Raw genomic sequence first — 22482 nt, 5'->3', positions numbered from 1 at the left:
GAGCTGCCATCCTCCAAAAGGGATCAACGATCGTTTGCCTCAGTTGCTAAAGACAGCCTTGTGATGGCTATCATTAATAAAGGAGCATTGGACGGTATGGTTCCAAAGCAAAAATGGGGGGAAATTGAGAATGCTTTGTCTGGCGTCTACTCACAGGTGCTGGAAAAGTTTCCCGGCCCAGATCCTCGACACCAAGAGGCTGGTTGGTATCAAGGACGATTTAAGCTAGTCGCATTTGAGGACCAGAGGTCTATAGAATGTTTTAAAGCTGCTCTGATACTAATTGGTGAAGTTTGGGAAGGAGCTGCTCTAGAGTTAGTCGAGAAGAAAGACATACCGGCTAGACCAAGAGCACATGCGTGGATACCTGCAAACCCTCCTGACCCTGAATCTATTTTAAATAGACTGAAACAATGCAATCCAGATCTTCCAACAGCTGATTGGAAGGTTGGCCGTTTGGATGAAGTGGATGGGCCAAGACGGCATGCAGTGTTTATATTGAACACTCAGTCTTTGCCACATCTAGCAAAGTCCCAGGGCCGTGTATGTTATGGCTTTCATTATATCCAAATGAAGGTGTATAAAAACGATCAGCTAAAGGATTCAGAAATGGACAAGCCTCTGTCTGAATCAGAAGTAAGCGGATCCTCTTGCGAAGTCGAGGGGGATACCAAGACATTTGAAGACATGGATAGATACCGTATGCGTGAGGAGGCTTCTACTGCCTCAGAACTCACCAAAGTTGAACCTATGGTTATTGCGAGAGTCACCGATATCTCTGAAGAGGACATTCTTGATGACTCGATTGAAGCGGCTGATGTGACGGTTGTTGAAAATCTCGATGGTCCTACGGATCCTCCAGATAAATCTTCATCATTGTAGATATAGTTCTTATTCAAGAACCATATGTTTATAAAAACAAAATATGTGAATTAAGTACTCCGGGGTTCAAACTATTGCAGTATAGTGGTAATGATGTAAATCGAGCCTGTATAATTGCTAAAAACGAGCTCAACTTGTTTCTGCTTCCTTCAATGTGCAATACAGACACTGTCGTTGCCAGTTTAGAAATAGCCAAATGCAAAAATATTGGGTATCTTCGGTCTACATGGGACATGACAGGGAGATGCCTCCATATGCCGTTAAGACCTTAGTGGAGGAGTCACGGAAAACAAAGACGAAACTCATTATGGGATGCGATGGGAATGCACATCATAGTATATGGGGAAGTAGTGATACTAATGCAAGGGGAGAGTCGCTAATAGAGTTTATTTTGCGTACTAATCTGGTAGTTTGCAACAAGGGAGATGTCCCAACCTTTGTCACTAAAAACAGGCAAGAGGTTTTGGACATCACCTTGGCCTCGCAAGAACTGAATGAAATGATATCTGAGTGGCAGGTTTTAAGTGAACACAGCTTCTCAGATCATCGCTACATCAGTTTCAAATTTGATGTTCATATCACCAAGATCATATTTCCGCCAAATGTTAGGAAAGCTGACTGGAATAGGTATAGGGATTCGTTCAATATGATGATACCGGAAATAACAGAGACAAATATGAGAAATGTGCAAGATATCGAATACGCAGTGGAGCGGATTACTAAGGCCTTCAACATATCACTGAAAGCTGCATGCCCTAGAGGAAAGCCAAGGGGGAAACATCGACCACCATGGTGGTCTACGGAATTAAGTAATATGAGGAAATCGTGCAGGAAGCTCTTTAATAAGGCAAAGTCCACCAGAGCTTCTGAGGACTGGGACGCTTACAAGAAGATTCTGAGAGGATACAAGCGAGAACTGAGAAAGGCTCAGCATAACTCTTGGAATGCTTACTGCAGCAGTATTGAGAATACGTCCGAGGCTTCCACACTACGGAAGGTTCTAGCATCCACCAACTCCGCTCCAGGTTTCATTAAATCATCGGAGGGCAATTGGACAACGTCCAGTGAGGAGACGCTGGAGGTACTATTGGACACACATTTTCCTGGAAATCAGACGGTTGAACCATGTACTGGCGGTGCCACAGTTGCTCAGCGGTCGTTTCCTGTCGAGGAAATTGTATCGGAAACTAGTATAAGATGGGCGCTAAATAGCTTTGGACCATTCAAATCCCCTGGACCTGATGGAATTACTCCGGCGGAGTTACAAGCTGTAACTGACAAAATTATCCCCTGGTTGTCGGTGATATATAAAGGATGTATCAACTTATCATATATCCCAGGAAAGTGGAGGGAAACAAAAGTCGTCTTCATACCTAAAGCGGGAAAAGCCTCTCACTCGAGGGCGAAGGATTTCCGACCAATCAGCTTATCCTCATTCCTACTTAAGACTCTGGAGAGGATGATAGATATTTATCTTAGAACTAGCATCGATTCAAGTTTGTTCTCGAAACGACGGCATGCATACTCGAAGGGCAGGTCTACTGAGACCGCACTACATGAACTAGTCAGCTTTATTGAAAGCTCACTATCTGCCAAAGAATACACAATCGTGGCGTTTCTAGACATCGAAGGGGCGTTCAATAATGTCCATCCGAGCTCGATATTAAATGGACTGACAACTCTGAATGTTGATCCATGTATACTCAGGCTGTTAGACGAACTGCTAATGAAGAGACGTATTTCAGTCACACTAGGACAAGCAAACATACAAAAGTATGTGAACAGAGGCACTCCCCAAGGAGGAGTTCTATCACCTCTTCTTTGGAATGTTGCTATAAATAGCCTTCTGGTTACTCTAGAAAAAGAAAGGATAAAAGTGGTGGCATACGCAGATGATGTAGCTCTGGCAGTCAGGGGAAAATTCCCATCCACAATCAGAGATATTATTCAGAGGGCCCTCCGGATGACTGAAAAATGGGCGAAAGACAATGGTCTTGGGGTAAATCCCGCAAAGACAGAATTAGTCATGTACTGCAAAGATCGCAAAACTCCCACGGTTAGGCCTATTTCCTTAGGGGGTATTGAAATTCCCTTTGGTGATTGTGCAAAATACCTTGGCGTTATTTTGGACAGGAAGCTGAACTTTAAGCTTAATATTGAAGAAAGGGCGAGGAAGGCAACTGTAGCTTTGTACTCGTGCAAAAAGTCAATAGGAAAAAAGTGGGGACTAAAACCAAAAATTGTGCATTGGCTATACACGGCAGTGGTTAGACCTATAATGCTATATGGTGTTGTAGTCTGGTGGCCGGCACTTCAGAAACCGACTGGTTTAGATAAAGTTCAGCGTATGGCGTGTTTGTGTATTTCAGGCGCATTCAGCAAGACAGGAACAAATTCCCTTAATGTCATGCTGCATCTATTGCCTTTAGACATTTTGGCCAAACAGTCAGCTGCAACAACGGCTGTGCGGTTGCGCGAACTATCGCTGTGGTCGGAAAAAGGTTACGGTCACAGTTCTGTCCTCAAAACAATGTCAGATGTGCCTAACGTAGTGGATTACACTTTGGCGAGTCCACTTTTCGACAAAAAGTTTGAGACTCTAATCCCCAACAGTGAGGCGTGGTGCACACAGACCCCGGGGAATAAAGAATATATAGATTTCTACACGGATGGCTCCAAATTGGATGGACAAGTGGGTTTCGGAGTATATTCTAATGATTTGGAACTTCAAATAGCGAAAAGATTACCTAATCACTGTAGTGTTTTTCAGGCTGAAATATTAGCAATAAGAGAGGTGGCGAATTGGCTGAGAAGTAATGTTCCAAAAAATGTGGGCATTAATATATACTCAGACAGTCAACCTGCAATAAAATCCTTGGACTCTGTGTTCCTCAACTCGAAAACGGCCATCGATTGCCGCAAATCTCTCAATGAGATGGCTGAGCAGTACAATATTCACCTAATATGGGCCATAGGAACATACCGGGGAACTGCGAAGCCGATGAGTTGGCAAGGCTAGGGACTACCTTACATATTCCAGGGGAACTAGAATTTGTTGGTATGCCCCTAGCTACCTGCAAGCTCATGCTGCGTGAGAAGGCTGTTATGATGGCAAATGTTCGATGGGAGAATTGCAAGGGTTGTAACGACACCAAGCAAATATGGCCCCATTTCAACTTAAACCGCACACTAGATATGCTAATGTTCTCGAGACGTCAGATATCACTCCTGATATCTGCTATAACGGGTCGCTGCCTGATAGGAGATTTTGCAAAAACTATTGGCGCGAAGTATAATGACTATTGTATGAGCTGTCATGATGCGGAGGAAAAAGAATCAATTAAACACCTCTTGTGTGAGTGTCCTGCATTTTGTGTAAAGCGCCAGCAACTTTTAGGAGCATATAGCTTCAGATTACTGGCGGATCTGGAAAACGTTAACTTAAGCAGTCTGCTAATGTTTTTGGAACAATCTGGTTGGTTCAACAAAGAAAAATAATCAAGAAGGTTCAGCGGTTAAAACTAGAAGTGCCCATATGTAATAGGTACTTTTAGTTAATGTGGTATCACAATGGACTGAATAGTCTAAGTGAGCCTGAATCTTAATCGGGCTGCCACTTTAACCTAACCTAACCTTCATCCATTGTCACATATCGACGGAAAAACTCGTGTGTATTACGAGTTAACAGCTGCGAACGCCGCTCAGAATCATCAACACGTTGTTGTTTTTGGTCAAATGTGAGCTCGCGCTACACCCATTTTGCACAGAGCTTCCGCATATCCAAATATTGATGAATGATATGACCAACACGTTCCTTTGATATTTTTAAGGCCTCTGCTAGCTCGATCAACTTCATTTTACCGTCATTTAAAATCATTTTGTGATTTTTTTTGATGTTTTCGTCGGTAACCACCTCTTTCGGGCGTCCACTGCGTTCACCATCCTCCGTGCTCATTTCACCATGCTTGAATTTTGCATACCAATCAATTATTGTTGATTTCCCTGGGGAAGAGTTCGGAAACTCATTATCAAGCCAATTTTTTGCTTCCACCGTATTTTTCCCTTCAGAAAACAGTATTTTATCAAAATACGAAATTCCTTTCTTTCCATTTTTTCATAATAACAAAAGTTGCTTCACAAAAGACGCTCTATCTCACAAACTAATTGACTTACAGACGTCAAATTTTGACACGAATCATTTGAAGGTTGGTACTATATAAAAATAATATGCATTTAATACTAGCGACGCCATCTACGTGTCAGACCGGGGACTTATCAGCCAACCTGTTGTATGTGCAACGTGTATATTTATGTTCTAGTTTTATAAAGAACTTTTATTGAGAACATTTTTTCTTATTTTATATACACTTTTGTACGTTACTAAAATACATAAACCAAATCTTTACATAACGTTTGCTTTGACAGAAAATACATGCTTAAATTTTTAGTAATAGAAAATATTTATATGTGCAAAATTATATTTTAGCTATATGTCAAAATAAATTTAAGATATTTTGATTAACTAATACGATATAGTATTGCCCTTGTTTATTAGAACTTGTATACCAAAAAACCGTATACCAAAAAACCACATACAGCATACTAAAAAACGGTTCCAAAAACCCATACCAAAAAAAAAAACGGTTCCAAAAAAACCCATAGCAAAAAACCGCATACCAAAAAAAAACATACAAAAAAAAACATACCAAAAAAGAAGCCTCCACATTCATTCGATTTAACAAAAATGCGGAGCCACCGAATCAAATTACTTTAAGCTTAAAAAAATTTACAAAATTTTCTACAGAAATAAAATTTTGACAAAAATTTCTATAAAAATAAAATTTTGACAAAGCTTTCTACATAAAAAAAATTTACAAAATTTTCTACAGAAATATAATTTTGACAACATTTTCTATAGAAATATAATTTTGACAAAATTTTCTATAGAAAAAAATTTTGACAAAATTATGAACATACCACCCCCCGTGGGTGCGTTTATAGCACGTTTGACGAGGGTACCGAGAATTTCGTCAATATTTGTGATGACCATCTGGACCATCCAAATTGAATTTCTTTTCGTCCCTAAATATACCCGTTTCGAACTCTTCGTCCCAAAATGTGTATTTTTCAACAAAAGAAATACGATCATTTTTATGGTGTTGTGTTAACTGCGGTTTAGGAATTTTATGTTCGTATTTTAGTCCTATATCGTACTTGATAGATTGCTGTATTCATTGTCTAGTCACTTTCAGACACAATTCTACTTTTATTTCTCTGCACCTCATATTTTTATTGGCGGCAAGTTGGTGAATATGTCGCTTTGTCCTTTGGTCAACGGTTGGAATGCGCCCACTGCGTTTAGAACAACCATAGATTGTGGGATTTTTTTAAAAATTGCTAATCGCATTGCGGTGTCGATTTGTCGATGCAATTTCTCCAATTTTTTGCAAGCTAGGTTCATTCCGATAATTTTTCCGCGTTCTTCCTCTGAAAGTTCACTTCCTCGAGGCATTTTTCACTTAAAGCTGAGTACTATGTTCAGCTGAAAACCCGCTTATTTTCACGGTTACTTTTTTAATTTAATTAAATTATAAATACAAAATGGTTCACAATCAATTCCTTAGATCTTTTCCATTTATTATTTCGCAAGACATTGTATAAATATAATCGTCTTCATATAGATTTTTTTACTTTTAATTTAGTGTTTTGGTGAAAAATACGAACATAGTACTCACCTTAAAGGTGAGTATTAAGTTCGAGTTTAAGGTGAGTACTATGTTCGGTTTTTTCACCAAAACACAAAATTAAAAGTACAATTATATTTATGAAGACGATTATATTTTGATCAAGTTTTGCCAAATAATGGATGGAAAAGATCCAAGGAATTGATTGCAAATAATATTATAATTCTAAATTAATTAATTAAAAAAGTAACCATGAAAACAAACAGGTTTTCAGTTTGAAAACTGAACATAGTACTCAGCTTTAGCCGCTAAATTTCACTAAAGTGAAAACTAAATCAAGAAAACAAGCCATAAAATTATACATATTTGTTGCAGATTTCATTATAACTTATGGGGAATATCCCAAAGCAAATTTTCACAAAGTTTGTATTCCTTAAAATGGATTATTAAAGAAAAGTAATCGTGAAAAAATGACGATTTTAGCGGCTAAACTCGAACTTAATACCCACCTTTAAGGTGGGTATTCATTTTTTCACTAAAGTGAAAATTAAATCAGTAAAAAAGGCGTAAAATTATACATATTTGTTGCAAATTTTATTTTAACTTGATGAGGAATAGCCCAAAGCAAATTTTTACAAAGTTTGTATTCCTTAAAGTGGATTAATACAGAAAAGAAATCGTAAAAAAATGACGATTTTAGCGGCTAAACTCGATCTTAATACCCATCTTAAATTAAAGATTAAAGATTTTGAATACATAAAAAGAGACAAAATCGCTAATGATAATCATACCATAGAGGGTGATAAACATCATTAAAAAGAAAAATTTTAAGTACCGTTATTTTCGTCCAAAAGAGAAATGAAAAAATTTTTGCACATATATTTATTCTTTCTTTACGAATCCAAGCCGCTCGGCCATATAGGGATTCCAAATTTACAAGAACATAACAACTAACCAAAATTACATTCTGGTTTATACTCACGTGTGGAGAAATTTTACTCACCTACACTCAAGATCGGAAGAAATCATTTACGCACACATGCCAATGAATTGTCGTGACTTATGGACAATGGGCTTTGGTATGACACAAAATGAAAATCAAAATTAATTTAAAATGAAATATTTTTATTTTTTGTTTGTATTTTAAATTTATTTTATATTATCAACTAGCCCGCTTCGCTGCGCCTTCCGAAGCGTATTTGTAGGAACATATTCATTAGCGTAGCTAGACAATTTTCCTAGGGGGGATATAGCCCCCCTAGCTAAAACTTTATAGACTGAACTTATAGGTTCAACTAATGTTTTATTTCATAAAATTGAATAAAAAACAAGTACATACGGCCGCAAGTTCGGCCAGGCCGAATCTTATGTACCCACCACCATGGATTGCGTAGAAACTTCTACGAAAGACTGTGATTTAGTCCATACATGGTATATATTAGACAAAAAAGTTATGTATAGTTAAGTCTACAAATAATAACGAATCGAAATATGGGGGTCGCTTATATGGGGCCTATATACAATTATGAACTTGATATGGACCAATTTTTGTGTGATTGGAGATCGATTTATCTGAGTGCCATATATAACTATAGACCGATATGGACCTAGTTAGGCATGGTTGTTAACGATCATATACTAGAACAATGTACCAAATTTCAACTCACTCGGATGAAATTTGCTCCTCCAAGAGGTTCCAAAACCAAATCTCGGGATCGGTTTATATGGGGCTATGTACAATTATGGACTGATATGGACCACTTTTGGCATGGTTGTTAAATATCATATACTACCACCACGTACCAAATTTCAAGCTGATCGGATGAATTTTGCTTCTCCAAAAGGCACCGGAGGTCAAATCTGGGGATCGGTTTATATGGGAGTTATATATAATTAATTATATATAATTAAGGACTGATAGGAACCAATTCCTGCATGGTTGTTGGATACCATATACTAACATCACGTACCAAATTTCAACCGAATGGCAAGAATTTTGCTTACCCAAGGGCTCTGGAGGTCAAATCTGGGGAGCGGTTTATATGGGGCCTATATATAATTATGGACCGATAGCGACCAATTTTTGCATGGGAGTTTGAGGCCATATATTAACACCACATACCAAATTTCAACTGAATCAGATGAATTTTGGTCTTCCAATAGGTTCCGGAGGTCAAATCTGGTGATCGGTTTATATGGGGGTTATATATAATTATGAACCGATGTGGACCAATTTTTGCATGGTTGTTATAGACCATATACTAACATAACGTACAAAATTTCAGCCGGATCGGATGAAAATTGCTTCTCTTAGCGGCCTCGCAAGCCAAATCGGGGGATCGGTTTATATGGGGGCTATATATAATTATGGACCGATGTCGACCAATTTTTGCATGGTTGTTAGAGACCATATACTAACACCATGTACCAAATTTCAGCCGGATCGGATGAAATTTGCTTCTCTTAGAGGCCTCGCAAGCCAAATCGGGGGGTTCGGTTTATATGGGGGCTATATATAATTATGGACCGATGTGGACCAATTTTTGCATGGTTGTTAGAGACCATATACTGAAACCATTTACCAAATTTCAGCCGGATCGGATGAAATTTGCTTCTCTTAGGGGCCTCGCAAGCCAAATCGGGGGATCGGTTTATATGGGGGCTATATATAATTATGAACCGATGTGGACCAATTTTTGCATGGTTGTTAGAGACCATATACTAACACCATGTGCCAAATTTCAGCCGGATTGGATGAAATTTGCTTCTCTTAGAGCCCTCGCAAGCCAAATTTTGGGGTTCGTTTATATGGGGGCTATACGTAAAAGTGGACCGATATGGCCCATTTGCAATACCATCCGACCTACATCAATAACAACTACTTGTGCCAAGTTTCAAGTCGATAGCTTGTTTCGTTCGGAAGTTAGCGTGATTTCAACAGACGGACGGACGGACGGACGGACGGACGGACGGACGGACGGACATGCTCAGATCGACTCAGAATTTCACCACGACCCAGAATATATATACTTTATGGGGTCTTAGAGCAATATTTCGATGTGTTACAAACGGAATGACAAAGTTAATATACCCCCCATCCTATGGTGGTGGGTATAATAATATACCCCCCATCCTATGGTGGTGGGTATAATAAGACATCAAAATAACTCGACAATCAATTTATAATAAATCAACTAAAAGTACCCCACGGGAAATTGGTGCAAATTGCCACTGACGGACCTATCACAGAACTGGTACCTGTGCTCCAGTTAGTTGTAATTTTCACATTTAGTGAAATAAAATTATCAGAATGACCTTTTGTTCGATATATTTCAAAAGATTTTTTTTTTGCATTTCGGGTTCGATTAGGAGCCCAAATTGAAAGAGATTTCTAAGAGTTTGTCCGAGACTGGTTCCTGAGGACCTGTTTATGGGGTGCTCCTGCTAAATTGTCCCAGGACGTGTCCTTTGGGACGAGTCCAAGACGCGTCCTAAAATGTAAATTTACTCTGTCAATGACAAACCCATGTTAAAGTGGACGGTTCCTTTACATACGTTTTAACCAGAACTGCGACCGATCCATACACACCAGGGACTAGTCCTGTACCAGTTCTGTGGTTGATAAATTTCCCGTAGGGTAGTTCCACACTTTTCCCAGCAAAAAATTGGGAGTTGTTCTAAAGGTACAACTTTAAAAGCACTTACAAAAATGTCCTCACAAAGAAGTTAACTATTTTAACTACACAGGAAGTTTTTTTACTTCATTTTTTCATATTTTAACACCCTCAAAAAAAATTGCCTCTTTAACATATGTTCCAAACATATTTTGCAGGAAGCACATATATTATTGGAAACTGCCGAAACATTAATATGTTTTTTTTTATGTGAACATATTATATGTTTGGAAGCATTTTGAGCCCAAAAATATTATATGCTTGGAAGAATTTTTCCCAAAGACGATTGTGCTCATTGCCTAACATACTCGTAATTTTCACTTCCACGAAATATTTTAGTTCTTGGCACCTTTTTCTGTAATACAAATAATGTTGAAGAAATTATTCACTTTTATAATTTTTTTAAATTTTACCTTTCGCCTGCACGGAGAATCGAACCGAGGACCATACAGTTTGTAAGCCAACACACTATCCACTGGGCTACGTAGCTGTTATAGTCACCAGTAGATAATTATCGTTATAAGTTACATTTATACAGCATAGTTTGCAGCGCCCACGAGCCCATGCAAACATAACATTATTTAACAGAAACATACATTTGTTTGCCACGTGGAGCAGTGGTTAGAATGTCTGCCTTGCATGCAAAGTTTCGTGGGTTCAATCCCTACTCCGACCGAACACTTTTTTTTTTTTTGTTTAATTTACACATTTATATTTATACTATATTAAATTTTAATAATGAAACTTCGAAATGTGGGTTATTGAAGATTTATAGTCAGTAACAGTGCTTGATATAAACGAAATTGACTGATTTTTGGATAAAATATTATTTTTTATTGCAAAAATAACAATTTTGTAACAAAAACTGTTGGAAGGAATTCAAACACTCGAACAAAAGAAGAACGTGGAGTCGAGTATAAACATACATAAATAATTTTATAATATAAAAATAAATTTATTTAGGCGTGAACAGTTTTTTTACTAGCATTTAACACCATCGCTCTAAAATGCCTTTTATTTTTCTTTAATAATTCATTTTAAAGAAAATAAACTTTTTAAATTGTTTTAGCTGCAAAACTCGAACTTAATGTCCGCTTTTATATTTGAAGGTGTCCGTCAATTCCTCGTGGACTACTTATTAATAAGGAGGAACTAAACTTTGTTTTTATACATTTTACTGTGTAATTTTTCACTATTTCCTCCTTTTTTCATTTTAATGTCCCAACTCTAAAAAGAGTATAGTGCCCTTTCGTTATTTTTATGAAGACTCCTGATTTCTTTTAACGAAAAATTGTGCCCATAATGCCAAAATGATAAACAAAACACATGTCCACACATATATAAAATGCTGCTCTCAAGGCGAAAACATATGCTGTTTGTTTTTCAAATGTCTATTCTCTTGGTTCCGAATGTCTATTTTCTTTATTCAAATTAAATAATATTTAGACTTAAGCATATCAAATTTTTGGCCTGATCATAAAATAGTTTTCCGAAACAATTTACGGTTTCACAGAAATTGTTGTCTTTTGATTATTTCGCTGTGTTATGTTGATATCTTTCGTCAACTCTCCCGGTTTCCATCTCTATTTCTTTCTCTATACTCTCTCTGTCGCTTTGAATACAATATCACAACATATGTATGTTTAGTCGAAATTTGTCAATTTATATATGTTTTCATGATTTTTATGAAACATAATATATTCTAACATATTAACATAGATGTCCCAAACATTTGCATTCCCCACGTTTGAGAGTATGATTCGAGATTATATATCATTTGCTGCAAAATGATTGGGTTATCGGATATTATTACGATGTCATCCGCATACTTTAGCAGACGGATGTTAATTTCATCTACATTCAGACCTCCACCCAAGTGATCATGCATATCATTTAGATATATGGCCAACAAAATTGGAGATAACAAGCAACAACATATGTATGTTTAGTCGAAATTTGTAAATTTATATATGTTTGCATTCACACATATGATTTTTGTGAAAGATTCATGCTCCAAACATAATATATTCTAACATATTAACATAGATGTACCAAGCATTTAGTGTTAGTTTAGGAACATTACATGTTTGCACTTAAATATATTGTGTTTCAAAATTGTGCCCGAAACACATTTTGTTTATATCGGAACATATGAAAAACATATTTTTCTAACAGTGAATGCGTAATTTTTTGTTTCCTTTTTTCAAATAGTTTAAAAAAAGAAAAAGAATAAATGAAATGGTACAAATTATTCAAATTTTGCCACAAAAATGCTAAATTCATTATAGAAAAATCGATAATATTTGAAAATATTCGAGGGAAAACGTTTCAAACAAGCGTTAGAATGCATTAAAAATCATAAATAAGTATAAAAATTATTTATTTGGGAAAATATCACAATTCACATTCAAAACACTGAATTCGGATCACACCTTAAGAAGTGATGCAAATTCATTGCAACGCTGTTGAAACGGTGGACATTCGTTCTATGACAAGTTCATATTACATTCATCGCTTCTCCGCCAATTTTGTACCACTTCCAGACCCAAAAAGAACATTTTCACTTCTTTTTTGGCGACGCTTTTTTGCAGCATTTTTAAGATATTAATTTATGAAAGAATAGTTTTAATATCAATTACTATTTTTTAATTAAATTGACTAAACCAGACTAAACAAAATCATAAAGGAGCTTTAGTTATTCAACTAAATCATAAGTTCAACCACAGCTTTATTTCATAAATATCAGACTTCTACCACAACCCAAGTAATTCGATTGTGCATGAAAGTCTTTAGTGGAACTTTGTGCGTTATACAAGTATATACTTGTTCAATTTTATAAAAATGTAAAATCGTAAATAGATTTTCAAATTCTGGGGGGGGCTAAAATTTTTCTGGGGGCGTCTAAGCCCCCTCCCCAGAGGCCTTCCTACGCTTATGAACATATTGTGTTAACTTAGTCAACCATATCCTTCGATTTGAAAAAATATTTGATTTGAAGATTCTTTCAGACAAATCTGACTACTTGCTTTTTCGTTTATAGATAGAAGTACGACGGATATGCTGATGTGTAACGGCCCGCCTTAAAAAATGTCGGGGAGAGGGTGTTCCCTTTCCACCAATTTTTTAAATAATGTTCTGTATTCAAGTAGTTGGACAATCTTCTATATTTCCTGTGAATTTTAAGTGTGGTTTGTCAAGAAAAGGATTATATTACATCAACATACAAAGAATAACTGTTTTCCGTCAAATAAATCGGAAAGAGCTAAAGTAGTAAAAAAATTTACCACATTCACATTTATTAAAATGTTAGGAAAGGCATGCTCTCCATCATGCCTTTCCCGAATATACCAGAAAGTGATGTCAAAATTTTACTTCTATAATTTTTTTTTTCAAAATGTTACTTTTATAGAAAATTTTACTTCTATAGAAAATTTTGTAGAAATTTCACTTCTATAGACATTTTGTCAAAATTTTATTTCTATAGAAAAATTTGTCAAAATGTTTTTCTATAGAATTTTGTCAAAATTTTATATCCATAGAAAAATTTGTCGAAATGTCTATAGAAAATTTTGCCAAAATTTTATTTCTGTAGAAAATTTTATGTCTTTAGAAAATTTTGTCAAAATTTTACTTCTAAAGATAATTTTGTCAATATTTCTATGGTCATAGAAAATTTTGTCTACACTGAACAGTGAACCCACCAGGAAGAAAACTTTTGATCAAATTTTGAATATTTTTAGAAAATTTTAACTAAACAGTATTACAAAAATAAGTGAATATTTTCCGACAAATTCAAGAAAATTTATTGGACATAAATAATTTTTTTCACTTGTTAAAAAATTTTGTAGTTTAAAGGAAAAAATTGGAGTTTAAAATTGCAAGAATGTCTTTAGTGATATACGAAGTTCATGATGGACGCTTTTGCTGTAAAATTTACAAATTTAAAGAAATAATGAACTATTTATTTTGTGAGAAATACGAATTTAGTAAATTTTTATGCTTAATTTGTGTATAATTTTTTCCCGTTTTTTAGTTAATTAATCTAACGTACGAAAAACATTATTAGAGTAAAGGAAATTTTCTCCAAACATAATAATAGTATAAACTAAAATATAGTTAAATTGGCTTTAGTGAAATAGAGAGTTCACTTTTTTTTGAGTGTATAGAAAATTTTGTCAACATTTTATGTCTGTAGAAAATTTTATCAAAATTTTACTTTTATAAAAAATTTCGTCAAAATTGTATTTCTATATAAAATTGTGTCAAAATTTTATTTCTATATGAAATTTTGTAAAAATTTTATTTCTTATATAAAATTTTGTCAAAATTTTATTTATATGGAAAATTGTGTCGAAATTTCGTAAAAATTTTATTTCTAAAGAAAATTTTCTCAAAATTTTATGTCTATAAAAATTTTGTCAAAATTTTGTGTCTATAGAAAATTTTGTCAAAATGTTATGTCTATAGAAAATTTTGTCAAAATTTTATTTCTATAGAAAATTTTTTCAAAATTTTACTTTTATATAAAATTTTGTCAAAATTTAATTTTATAGACAATTTTGCCAAAATTTTATTTCTATAGAAAATTTTGTCAACATTTTACTTTAATAGACAATTTTGTCCAAATTTTATTTCTATAGGAAAGTTTGTCAAAATTTTATTTCCATGTTGTCAATTTTTTTTTTTGATTTCTATAGAAAATTTGTCAAAATGTTATTTCACATTGGATATAATTTAACTAAATTCAACTAATTTTCATTAGAGTGAAGTATCGTGCATGTGGGTTTCGAGCAGAATTATTGTCGGGAGCTTGGCGCATTTGCGTAAATTTTGATACCTTGTAATACCTTCTAAATTGTACAGGAATGTTATCACTGTGGTAATCTTATCTATACGTATGAAACCGATTGATGTATTTTCAACATTATTTTCGAGAGAATGCTGGAATGGACGCAAATTCCACGATTTTTCATTAAAAATTTGGGATTTGCTACATGATAACCAAAAACAGCTTTTCGACGGAAGTGTACGACTTTTATGACAAAGCATTGTACATAGAAAATATGTGTCAAATACGTCACATTCTACAATTGGCAATCTCTGTGTTCCACCCGACTGTATGGATTTGTTTTCAATTATGTTGAATATCTGAAATACAAGCGATTATGTTCCCATTAAATTTAAGTCTGGAATGATTTTAAAAATATATATATAATTTTATTACACTATATTCTTACATTAATTTGTACTTCTATCACTGTATTAACTAGTGGAGCTTTAACAAATTACATAGGGAATAATTTCCAAATCACAACAGTTCAATTTTTACTTCCTTAAAGAATATAATCTTAAAATATATACCAATTATATTCTAAAGGACAATATTTTCTCGGGTACTTATTGTGCGATGGTGATGATCTGCGATAAGAGAACGTCGCATACGATTACGTTGTAGGGTACTACGTTCTCGCACCGATTGACGAGTTTTATGGCGAGGAGCAATTGCCACATTATTGGTACCAGAAGCATTCATTGCAGCTAGCATTTCGAATGCTGCTCGTTTATGTTCCTTGGTCCAAATATTGGTTAATTCGGCTGTTTCACATTTTGAAAGAACTCTTTCTTCCTTAGTTGGTGGTGACACTATACATTCTTGAGTATTGTGTTTGGTTGGTGCTTGAACTGGTGGCTGTGTCTTGTTCGTTTGGTTGTTGACATCTTTATTATTTCGGCTTAACCCGAAGATAGAAAGAATCGATTTACGACGATGAGTTGATGAGCCGGAGTTAGAAGCACTGGACGTACTCTCGGTGGAATCATCGCTTCCCTTGCTAGATACACTTGTTTGCATTTGATTTGTATTAGATAGAGCTGAGATTTTACTTGGCTTGGAATCTATGTCATAGGTTATAAACTTCTTAGGAGATTGGAAGGTGACTTTTCGTAAGGCAGGGAAAGCTTTCGGTGCGGGTAAAGCAGCCAAATCTAATTTGGCAACCGTAGGCTGGTGAAGTAAGGAACTATCATTTGGTTCAATTGTACAATATGTTTCATCGTGCTTTAAAGGTTTCCTCGGCGGTATGGGAGGTGGCATTTCCACTTTATCTCTTACTTCAGGTAATGGCATACGTGATCTTTCTCCTACACCCGGTAATGGTCGATTGCAGATATTTGATTTTACAATTTGTTCATCAATTACAGCTTTATATTTTGATACCAAACTTTGTTCGAATGCTATTAAACGCTTCTCTTTATCATTCAATTGTTGTTCCCTTACGTTTAAACTATCTTCTCTTTGCCGCAAAAGCGATTCTTGAGCACGTATTGCATGTAATCTTTCTTGAAGAACGCAATCGAAAATATCACGAGTTAGGATATCAGGAGAAATTTCTTGTACAGTTGCATTGTTTAACTGTTTCGCTAGAGGTTTTGTAGTATCGTCTATTGTGGCATATTCTTCACGGCGTATAGTTTCATATAATTCCGGATCGGATAATTGCAATTTGGGATTCATTGGAAAAATTTTACGTTTCGCTGAATAGAAGAGTTCTGCCCTCAAATCGGGAGTGAACACCCCAGTAATACTTAAACGACGTTGACCATATCCCTCGTGAAAACTGTTTTGCTCTGAGAACATGGTACTGGAAAAGTCACGCAATGGACTGTATTCCAATTTGCAACGAACTTCAGGGTCATTCGTAGTTACATAGAAATCTTGTTCATTTGTATCCATGTCAATTAAACGGGGAAACTGATTACCCAAGTCATTAATGTTTCGTACCAAAATTGGATGTCTCGAAATGACTTCAATGCTTGGCCTCTGTTCATGTTCCACTTCCAACATATATGCTATTATTTCTTGTAAATCTTTGGAATATATTGCAGGGATACTATTGAATTTTCCATTGGAAATATTAGCTGAAAGCTGGGGAAATTCTTTACCTTTGAATGGAGGGCGAAGTGCACACAATTCATATATCAAACAACCCAGAGCCCAAACATCAGATTTACGATCGTATTTGGATCCTTTTACTATTTCGGGACTCATGTAATATGGTGTACCAACAAACGTCTCAGCAAACGATTCATTACGACGCAGCATACGGGCTAATCCAAAATCGCCCAGTTTAGCATTGCCTTCCATATCCAAGAAAATATTTGCCGGTTTTATATCACGATGTAAAATTGTGCCATCCTTTATTTTGTTGTGGCAAACTTGGAGAGCTCGGCAGAGTTGAAAAAGAATTCGCCATATATAACGTTCTTCAAAGCGCTTGTTTTCCGCTTTAGCCTTTGCAATTAACTGTGACAAATCACCTCCTTCGCAACATTCCATTACAATGAAAATAGACTTAGCTTCATGATTGACCAAATGATGATAGTATTGCACAATATTGGGATGTTGTAACTGTCGTAACACGCGTATTTCCGAAATGAGCGATTCCTTTTGAATTTCACTTAGTTCATCGTAATCCATGCCTTTCCAAGCATATAATGCCCCGGTATCCTTGTCTCGAACTTTGAAGCATGTACCGAATGCGCCATTGCCAATAACCGATATAACTTCATAATCTTGCAATGTTTTATTGGTAAAACTTGAACTGATATCCATGTCTTGTGAAGAATATGTACTTGCCACACATTCAACACTCATTTTTGCTACATTTATTTCCGTCGTACAACCGAACGATTCAAGAGATTAAATAAAACTGATTTTGTGGCAGGCTAGGTTTGTGGTGTTTAGCTAAAAACCTCTAAAGAGAGACAGGCTTAAGTGTTAAAGAAGAGCACACAGTGGAGACTTCTCACACTCTTGTCAATGTTAAGGCTTTGGTGGTATTCTAAGAATGGATTGGTTTTCAGGTATATTCTATGGTGAGTGCATAATACCATCAGTCGTTGCTGGAAATTGTATGGTGGTAGTGATGTGTATAGAATCTTTGCCCACCATAAACAGGTATTGGTCCATAGAAGTTTTCCTTTTGGAACTGATTTGTAGGTGTACCAACCGTTTTCTGTCCATCGCTGTGCTTGCTTTTTGGCTCCATGCAGAGTTACCGGTTTTAATGCCACTTTCCTCTCTGTATGTGTTGTGTACAAAATAAAAACCGTTGGATATAATCTTCAATGTTATCTCCGGAGCACGCCTTTCATTCTATGTCTCTCTCTCTATAGGAGCTTGGTTTAATTGGTTTGTATTGTTATGAATTTTCAATTTTAGATTTTTTTCACTAAAATGAATTTGACCTTACTTATGGGCTGCCTTGTTAGTATATGTGTATCCAGGTAGGGGACTTAGCCAGATGGGGATGCCTTTTCTGCAATGTTTTAAAATCTGTTCAAAATTGTTTGAGAAAATCATACGTTGTGAATTACGTATTTTGTATACATAGGAAGATTTTTGGGAATCCATTAGGATTTTAAGAAACTTATCACGTTTTTATGTTATTTCCAAATACAGTGTATAATGACAAATATATCCTTGAACGCGCATTTCATGTGTACCATAAATATATAATAACAAAAGGGACAAGGTCAAATTTTTCTCGTATCAATGAGTGCACCGTAACTCTTCTTTAATTTCAAAGTTTGAATGATGGGACCATACAGATTTACTTTTCTGGGCACTAAAAATAGTCGTATATTTTAACATTCTTGCTAAAGTGTAAATCGATTTGACTGAAACTACGACCCAAATTATGATTATAACTCAATGAATAGACTACGATTGAACACTTGATTTTGAGAAGACCAGTACTGCCTTCTCAATCCGAAATCATTTAAATTTTCTGGAAACTATATTCAAACCTGAGCCGATTTGATCAAAATTCGGTACATGTAGCTAAAAACTTTTTCGATTAAAAAATTGATTGAAACTCGGAGGACTAAGTCAGTTAAAACATGATTGGATTTTTTAAAATAAAATTTTAATTGAATCTATCAAAAGTCAGTTAAGAAAGTGATTGAAAATAGTTAGATTTTTAATTGAATCAATTAGAACATTAATTGAAATTTGATATTGAAATTGATTGATAAAAATGTTTTGACCTCAATAAAAAAAATGAATTGAGATGTGATCAAAATTAATTAAATTTTAATCAAGTAAAAATTAATTGAAAGTGTCGAAGAAATTAATTTAATTGTTAATGAAGTATATTTTTTGTTTCTGGATAATTCTGTGAGTGATGCTACAAATTTCGCAATTTCAATTAAGAAATTAATTGGATCAATTAATTTTTAATTTTTAAATTTAAAAGTTGTGTGGTTAACATTCAAAACAATGTGACCTAAGCGGACAGTATCCTATTTAGGTCCTCTCCACCAGTGTTGCCGTTGTGCCCCTTTAGTGGCAAAATTGCCAAATATATATTTACATTTATACTGTAATATTTTTTGTACATTTTAATCTAGTTAACATAAGATTACTGAAATGATCGGCTTCTTAACAAATAATCGAGTTTACGTGTCACATATTAAATTTATGAGTATTTTTTTTCTTTTTTACTATTATGTTTTCGCGGTCACGCGTACCGCCTAAAATTATGCACATACATTTTTTATATTAGATAAACCAATTGAATGTCCTGAATATTAAATTTCAAAGAGTGGTTTTCGCTAGGAAAATTAGGATCTAAATTAAAAAAAAACCGATTTCAGAATTCCATAAAGCACGATATTGCATTTGAAAATGTGTGCCAATTTTTTATACCCTCCACCATAGGATGGGGGTATATTAACTTTGTCATTCCGTTTGTAACACATCGAAATATTGCTCTAAGACCCTATAAAGTATATATATTCTGGGTCGTGGTGAAATTCTGAGTCGATCTGAGCATGTCCGTCCGTCCGTCCGTCCGTCTGTTGAAATCACGCTAACTTCCGAACGAAACAAGCTATCGACTTGAAACTTGGCACAAGTAGTTGTTATTGATGTAGGTCGGATGGTATTGCAAATGGGCCATATCGGTCCACTTTTACGTATAGCCCCCATATAAACGGACCCCCAAATTTGGCTTGCGATTGCTCTAAGAGAAGCAAATTTCATCCTATCTGGCTGAAATTTGGTACATGGTGTTAGTATATGGTCTGTAACAACCATGCAAAAATTGGTCCATATCGGTCCACTTTTACATAAAGCCCCCATATAAACGGACCCCCAAATTTGGCTTGCGATCGCTCTAATGCGCTTTACAGACTATCAGTTATTCCGGACGACAGTGCTCGTGTCGAACATATCCCATATATTGTGCACATTATAAGTTAAGTCCGAAGGCATAATCGATACTGCTGCATGTTTATGGGATCGATAACACATTTACCGATTATTAAGACATCGCCGACAAGTCGTATCGATTCGACACACTGTAAGATTCTTTACAAACACCGACATTCCGTCCGGAATAACTGATAATCTGTAAAGCGCATAAGATAAGCAAATTTCATCCAATCCGGCTGCAATTTGGTACATGGTGTAAGTATATGGTCTCTAACAACCATGCAAAAATTGGTCCACATCGGTCCATAATTATATATAGCCCCCATATAAACCGATCCCCCGATTTGGCTTGCGGAGCCTCTAAGAGAACCAAATTTCATCCGATCCGGCTGAAATTTGGTACATGGTGTTAGTATATGGTCTCTAACAACCATGCAAAAATTGGTCCACATCGGTCCATAATTATATATAGCCCCCATATAAACCGATCCCCCGATTTGGCTTGCGGAGCCTCTAAGAGAAGCAAATTTCATCCGATCCGGCTGAAATTTGGTACATGGTATTGGTATATGTTCTCTAATGACCATGCAAAAATTGGTCCATATCGGTCCATAATTATATATAGCCCCCATATAAACCGATCTCCCGATTTGGCTTGCGGAGCCTCTAAGAAACGAAAATTTCATCCGATCCGGCTGAAATTTGGTACATGGTGTTGGTATATGTTCTCTAATGACCATGCACAAATTGGTCTATATCGGTCCATAATTATATATAGCCCCCATATAAATCGATTCCCAGATTTATCCTGCGGAGCCTCTTGGAGGAGCAAAATTCATCCGATCCAGTTGAAATTTGGAACATGGTGTTAGAATGTCGTCTCTAACAAACACGCAAGAATTGATGATCGGTCCATAATTATATATAGCCCCCATATAAACCGTTCCCCAGATTTGATCTCCGGAGCCTCTTGGAGGAGCAAAATTCATCCGATCCGGTTGAAATTTGCAACGTGGTGTTAGTATAAGGCCGCTAATATCCATGCCAAAATTGGTCCATATCGGTCTATACACGGATGAAAAAGACTGTTTTTCATATGTTTGGCTATAAACATTATATGTTTGGAACACAAATTTTTAAACACAATATTTTTGAGTGCAAGCATATAATGTTCATAAACTAGCATAACATGTTTGGGACATATATGTTAATATGTTAGAACATATTATGTTTGGGACATAAAATGTTTGTAAATATAATATGCTTGGATGCAAACATATATTAATTTAGAAATAGCCTATAAACATATATGTGTTTAGTAGCTTGGAGCGCTATTTAACAGGGAGCGATATTGAATTAAGTTGGTGGTTGTTGCTTGTTATTACAAAATTAACATTTTATTTTTCCTTGGGCAATTGATCAGCTACTTCTTTGATCCTTACAAACTGTGTGGTCCGCTGTTCGAATCCCCGTCCAGCAAAAGGTAAAATTAAAATAAAAAAAATCATACAATTGAATAATTTCTTCTACAATGTTTGTATTACAGAAAAAGGTGCTAAGAACTAAAAAATCTCGTGGAAGTGAGAAAGATGTGGGGGAATATACAATTGGGCAGAAACAAAATTTTGAGCATTCAGGTCGAAAACCTATGTTGTTAGCACCTATATTACCTGTTTATTTTCATAATTCATTATGATTGTAAATATATAAATAAATAAATAAAATTTTGAGCACAATATTGTTTTGGAGAATTTTTTTAAGCATATAATATTTTTGGGTGCAAAATGCTTCCAAACATATTATATGGTCACATAATAACATATTGTTTTTTGGAAGACAACATTATTGAATTTGGATGCAAAAATACAAAATGTTTGGAACTTAGACTACCCAAACATATATTGTTTAGACCAATATGCTTTCAAACATATTATATATTGGACGAGATCAAACATATAAATGTTTGGGCAATATCCAAAAATGTATATGCTTGAAGCAAAATATGTTTGGGAGTATATGTTACAGA

The 22482-nt window shown here is 35.3% G+C and overlaps 1 protein-coding gene across 1 annotated transcript; it reads right to left on the bottom strand.

The window, feature by feature from the left end:
• Positions 1 to 15432: 15432 nt before the first annotated feature.
• LOC142230558 (uncharacterized) lies at positions 15433 to 17943 on the bottom strand. The gene has a single exon (XM_075301199.1). The coding sequence runs from the start codon at positions 17892 to 17894 to the stop codon at positions 15612 to 15614; it is 2283 nt and encodes a 760-aa protein (XP_075157314.1). The 5' UTR covers positions 17895 to 17943; the 3' UTR covers positions 15433 to 15611.
• Between the last annotated feature and the right edge of the window lie 4539 nt (positions 17944 to 22482).

The sequence above is a fragment of the Haematobia irritans genome, chromosome 3 (assembly GCF_050003625.1).
Source record: "Haematobia irritans isolate KBUSLIRL chromosome 3, ASM5000362v1, whole genome shotgun sequence".
Classification (NCBI taxonomy): domain Eukaryota; kingdom Metazoa; phylum Arthropoda; class Insecta; order Diptera; family Muscidae; genus Haematobia; species Haematobia irritans.
Note: the sequence above shows the minus strand (reverse complement) of the source record. Positions and strands in the feature narration are given on the sequence as shown.

Bases quoted from the DNA above. Each gene is read 5' to 3' on its own strand.
- LOC142230558 (XM_075301199.1), bottom strand. From the start codon at position 17,894: ATGAGTGTTGAATGTGTGGCAAGTACATATTCTTCACAAGACATGGAT.